The sequence below is a fragment of the Chiroxiphia lanceolata genome, chromosome Z (genome assembly GCF_009829145.1).
Source record: "Chiroxiphia lanceolata isolate bChiLan1 chromosome Z, bChiLan1.pri, whole genome shotgun sequence".
Classification (NCBI taxonomy): Eukaryota; Metazoa; Chordata; class Aves; order Passeriformes; family Pipridae; genus Chiroxiphia; species Chiroxiphia lanceolata.
In genome coordinates, this window is record NC_045671.1 from 69,019,738 (window position 1) to 69,025,737 (window position 6,000).

Genomic DNA, 6,000 nt, shown 5'->3' on the forward strand with positions numbered 1-6,000 from the left:
TTTAGGTTTCTCCTTTGCCTAACATAACTGTCTTCTAGTTAGTAAGTTTTACATGTTGCCTTTTTGTCTTTCTCTCATTCTTGCCTGCATTTTCCCCTTCTCTTCTCTGCAATGCTACTTTAAAGAGGGAGAACCCTTGCAAGAGTCTGAGCTGAAGTGCTATGGTTTCACCCCACAGCATTTCATTATTGTCAGTGTGCACTGCTGCTTCTCTTCTTGGCATCACTTAGAATGAAGTGTTTTCAAAACCAGATAGACCTTATAAACTTCTCTGTGAGAATTTGATTCACTTTCAGTTTTTGTCACCCTCTTGTATCACTATAACACATCAAAAACAGAATAAGCAAATAGCATTTTGCATTGAATGGCACAGACCTTCATCCTACTAGTGTTGAGGGCTTGGGACCAGTTGAGTGGAAAATGGAAGGTCAAATACTTAGTGGCCCTGAAAAACCCCATCTTGATGCCTTTGAAGGATCTTGCCCTATAGGAGGTTTTTGTTACTGACAGCTAGCTTTTGTCTTCACTGCAGTAGTGAAGTCTTACATTGGTTTTATAAGGTCATCCTTGGAGTCATCTTAGCAGGCTCATGCAGCTGCAAAGGCCACTGGGTGTGGCCTTTTTTTATTGTATTTTGGTTTTTAGATCAATGTTCTGTGTAAGAGTTTTGCTAGTACCCTCTTTTTTACCATCAGTGATTTGAAGTCAAGGGTAGAATGGAAAGTGAAAAGTTAGAAGTGTGACTGAGATGATGTTATGATGTTATGTTACTTCACCTCTGAGGCAGGGTGAGTGAGCTTTTGTTTATAAATCCCCTGGGGTGAATTAGAGTGAAATGAAACTGAATGACTGGTGTGTATATATGAGCCAGGTTTATTTTAAAACAGTTTAATTGCAGTGGAAAGGAGGTATGTGGCTGTTTTGGTTCTTTTCTGTATAAGTATAAAAATTTCATGAAGAAAAAAGTGTAAGGAAAAGAGGAGAACAGAAGGAAGAGATAAGAGTAGATAGTGGAGAGGAAAGATAGAACTTCTGATGGATCCAGTGATGAGATCTGATTGTTGCAGTTTTGATGTCCTTCATGGGGGTGGAGGGTCACAGTCTTTATCTGTTGGGGGTGGGGGCCCTCAAAACAGAGAATTCATCTAGGATGGGAACTCCTAGATCCCTCCCCAGGATGGGAATTCTTTGTGTCTGATGCAACGCTATGAGGCATGCTCTGTCTTCTGATGGAGAGTTCCTGAAAAGAGTCAGGAGTGCTTTTGGGTCCTTGGTGGCCTGTAGCCCCCTCTAGGATATGACTGCTCTTTCACCCCGCTTCTTGTGTCTGCACAGCTGTGCAGCAGAAGTTGGCATCAGGAAAGCATTACCCCACCTCCACAGAATCTGCTTCTTACCCGGCCGTTCCCCTTAGTTGCTTTGAGAACAGCTTGCTTAAGACATCATGTTCCCAATTGTCCTAGATGCAGTCAACCACAGAGTTTGCTAAACAAAGGTTAGATTGCCACAGATGGTAGAGTAGCTTGTCCAAAGATAAGGATCTGTGGTCTTTTCTAAGACAGCTGTTCAGTGTTTGTTTCAGTTTTTGAACTTCTCTTGCTTAAAAATACATATTAAAAGTTTTCTGTATTCAGTGCTTTTACTTAAATGGAAACCAGATGCATTTATAAGACAGCAAGGAAGTATCTTGACAGAGATTCAGCAACTTTGCATTTAATCTGCAATAAGGCTAAGTATACAACTGTAGTGCAGTGGTGCTGAAGGGAGAGTGAGAGTCAGATTCATGAGCTGATATTTTCAACTCAGCTTTGCACAGACCAGGCTTTGAGAAAAATCTTCTAGGTTTGTCCTAAAGCTTCTACCACAGTTTTCCCAAGTTGTTCCGTGGTTGTCTGTTTTAAGAGTTTAGACATGGTTCTTCTTCTACTATTGGCATTAGTTTGGGGAGCTGCCTTCTGCCAGAAGCTACTTCTTTATGTATCTGGAAGGCAGCTGTGGTACGTCACCTCTTAATTTTCTCTTTGATAAGTTAACAGCTTGGCTTTCAAAGTCTCTACAGTACAATGTCTTTCCAAAACTTGAAGTCATTCTTGTACTTTTTCTCCTTAGCCCTGTCCAATATTTTAGCATCCCTTTTGTTGTTTTGCTGCTAGAACCAAATTGAGCTTGCAGGAACCATGTCCTCACATCATAGAGGAAATACCTCTGTTCTCCTATTTAGAGATCCAGGGGATTATTAAGCATCTCAACTAGTCTCATTTAAGTGCATGAAAATAAAAAATTCCTAGTGATCCTTTGAAGTGAGAGGCCTTTAAACTAATATGACATGAAAGGAAAACACATCTAATATTACATACTGATCCCCCTTTTCTAGATTCTTCTGCTGAGAAATTCAGTTTTATCTGGCGTTACACTCTTGTGTCTTTGCATGATTGCACTTTTTGAAACAACTGCCTTTTAATGTCAGAAATGTGATGTTTGTAGAGCTGGTACTAAATTAAAACCAGATTTCTTTGTCAGAATGAACACTGCTTTTTTCTAGGTACCGACTTCAATATAGACAGCTTGCCCCTCCCTCGTAAAGAATATCACGATTGGGCCCTTTTCCATGAAGAGTCACCAAAAAACAACTACAAACTCTTCCATGAAGCAACCATCACCTTATTCAACCACACTGCAACATTTAGCCGCCATTCTCACCTGCCGCTGACCACTCAGTACCTTGAGGGTGTAGAGGTCCTGAAGTCCTTGAGGTTCATGATCCCCCTGCAGATGAAAAACATCCTGAGGAAGAGACTTGCACCACTTGTGTACGTGCAGTCCGACTGCGACCCCCCTTCTGATCGGGACAGCTATGTGCGTGAGCTGATGTGCCACATCGAAGTAGACTCTTATGGGGAATGTCTGCATAACAGAGACCTTCCTCAGCATCTCAGAAATCCATCTACCATGGATGATGGGGACTTTTTAAAAATACTGGCACAGTACAAGTTCATTCTTGCTTTTGAAAATTCTGTTTGTGAAGATTATATCACTGAAAAACTCTGGCGGCCGCTGAAGCTGGGAGTGGTACCAGTGTACTTTGGGTCTCCCAGCGTTGTAGACTGGCTTCCTAGTAACAGGAGTGCAATCCTGGTATCCAGTTTTTCACACCCTCGGGAGCTGGCCCACTATATCAAAACACTGGATAGAAATGATGAAGAGTACGAGTCCTACCTACAGTGGAAACTGAAAGGGGACATTTCCAACCCAAGGCTGCTTACAGCAATGAAGGAACGCAAGTGGGGAGTGCAAGATATCACCCAGGACAATTACATTGACGCCTTTGAGTGCATGGTGTGTAACAGAGTGTGGGAAAACATCAGACGGAAAGAAAAGGTACGTGTGAATTTGTCATTGTGTCTCAGAGGGGCTTCAAAGTGGCACTAGGGTCAGATTTGTCCCAGGAAGTTCGGCTGCCAGTTTTCTGGCCAGCTGACAGCCACTGGTATTCCAGTGCCATTGTTTTGTGCATCCTCATGTAAAAAGGTGTTGGTGGAAGGTGTGGGTGTGCAACCAGAGCACGTGTTTCCTCAGAGTGCTGCAGTGCTTGAGCTCATGCACATCGACAATTGAGCTGGTGGTCACTTCAGCCAAAGACTTGAATTGTTCAGGAAGGAGGGTTTTTTTCAGGCTGCAGAAAGTAGCCTAACTTGCTGGCCTTTTTTTAGATGACCTGAAACATTTGGAAACGGGTTGCCCAGAAAGATTGTGGTATCTCTGTCCTTGGAGGTGTTTTAAGACTCAACTCAGTTCTGCCCTAGGCAATTAGATACACCTGTATCTAATATCCAAACACCTGTTTGGAAGAGAGGACTGGACTAGAGAGCCCTGTCTAAGATCTGTCTTAAGATCTGTCTCTGTGACTGTCAGGTTCTGCACACATGTGGGTACGTTCAAACCTATAGTGACAACATGCCATTGTCTGTGGCCACAGTTGGTGACTAAACATTGAAATGTCCATGTTTAAGCCAGACTCTGTGTTTGTGAGAGGAATTGGACCTCTTCCTCCTAATCTAATCCTTTTGAAATTACGCTGATAGGAGACTAGCTAGTAATGGGTGTCTTACCAGGCAGCCCAGAACTGAGAGCCCAGCAGTCTTGCAGGGGTGACAGCCATGCCACCAGAAGGCCTTTTCAAAGACACCATGAGCTGTTCAGTTGTCTGAGGCTACCAGCTGTGGGGGATTTGGGTGGTGTAAACAGAGCATTACTTGGAACTAGACTGAAGCTAAAAATTCTCACTGTATATCTTTCTGAGTTTGTCAGTGTAATTGCCACATTCCATGAAGGTTTCCAGGTTTACGTACAAAGGGTCATTAGCTGCTTTTTAAACTCTCCACAAGCTCAGTTATCAGCATGAATCAAAAGCCCCCCTTTTTGTGTCCAGTAATTGAACTGGTCAATGCCTTTGGTATCCTACAGCCAATTAGGCTGTATTTTAGCTGATCACAGTCTGAGCAATGCACTACGTGGTCAACCAGTAGAAGGAAGATGAAGGAAACATTTGAAGTTACTAAGGTGAGCTAAAGCTAAATCCAAGCTGGTAAGCATTACATTTAACCAGACTTTGCTGTTTGAAGCTGATGCAAATTTGGACAGATATCCTCTCTCTGAGTTAGGAATACAACGATGGAAAAGTATGGAATAGTTTAGGTACAGGTATTCCTTCCCCATGCTTTTGTGGCTCTCTAGTCAATAAGATGATGAAGAGCCGTTTGCTCTCCTGGTCAGATTCATGGCTTGATTTTTCTCCTTAAAAATATATATATCATTAAGTGTGTGCATATATGAGGTGAAAACTATATAATGATGAAAATATAACTCCTTGCCTTAGAATTTTAGTTTGGATGGGCTGATGCTGTTCATTTGCATTATCTGAGATTCAGGCTCTTGTCAGTGTGAATGACCTTGTCCCAGACACTTTGGAGAGGGCTTTCCCTGTGACATCCACAGGGACATGGTCAGAGCCTGTAGATGGAAGGAAAGTGTGACTGACGTGCTTTGATAGTTTACTAATGACATAGCACCTTTCTTCTCTGTTTGCATGGGTCCCTGAATAACCCCTCTGATTTGTCTCCATTGCCAGGGATGGCTGCCCCGGAGGTGGGAGGCTCAGGTTAACCATCTGAGCTGCCCCAAACCAGAGGCGTTCCGGTTCTCATCCTCAAACCCTGGCTGGACTTCTCTCCAAAAGCTGTGGATACCAAGCTTCGAGCAATCCAAGAAAGAAGCCTCGGCACTGAGACACTTGGTGGAAAGGAACAGGAATTTTACAGCTGAAGAATTTTGGATGCTTGTATTCAAAGAATAAACGCAACGACCTGTAAAACAGAGTGAGCTCCTCAGAGGAGTCTGTGAAATTTTCTTTTGTTAGTGACCTTATCATTTAGGATTAGTAGCCATAGCAAGTAGACCTGTAAGACTGAATTTGATCTGTTCGGTGCTCAAGGGTCACTAAGAAATGCTTAACAATAAAATTACACTGCCAGGTAATATGTGTACATATATATATATATATAATTTTTTATATTATTATTAATTGCCATTAGTTCACATGTGTGAACACTAAGGCCCCAGTTGTCAGGGCTCTCAAAGCCCAGCTTTAGGCAGACAGCTAGTTGCCATGAAGCAGGTGGATCTCCCTCCATCTTTAGATACATACCAGCATGGCCTCTGGACCCCTTTTTCCACCGTCCAGGGCCCTCCTTTGCTTCACTTATAGCCACAAGCTGGAGAGCAGCTGACACCATTGCACTGGTACAGCTTCTGTGCTGCTTTGGAGGTAGAGTAAAAACTTGGGACTGTGTCCCTGGCTAGTTGTTTATTATCAATTTTCCTGGCACCAGTAGGATTAGCAGGGACTTAGCGAGCTTTGTGTCCTGACACAGAGTGCCAATGTAAAGTGCATTAGTGCTTGGCATGAGGAAGCACCATCTGTTAGTGGCCAGGGACAGATTG

At 43.0% G+C, this 6,000-nt stretch overlaps 1 protein-coding gene across 9 annotated transcripts in view; it reads left to right on the plus strand.

Annotated features, from left to right (window-relative positions):
- Positions 1-5,535, plus strand: part of FUT10 (fucosyltransferase 10) — a 16,004-nt gene extending 10,469 nt beyond the window's left edge. For all 9 annotated transcript variants that reach the window (XM_032675390.1, XM_032675389.1, XM_032675388.1 and 6 more), the window contains 2 exons: positions 2,543-3,378; positions 5,129-5,535. In XM_032675390.1, the coding sequence (XP_032531281.1) occupies positions 2,543-3,378; positions 5,129-5,353 (1,061 nt within the window). In that variant the 3' untranslated portion in view covers positions 5,354-5,535. The remainder of the gene's footprint in view (positions 1-2,542; positions 3,379-5,128) is intronic.
- Positions 5,536-6,000: the final 465 nt, after the last annotated feature.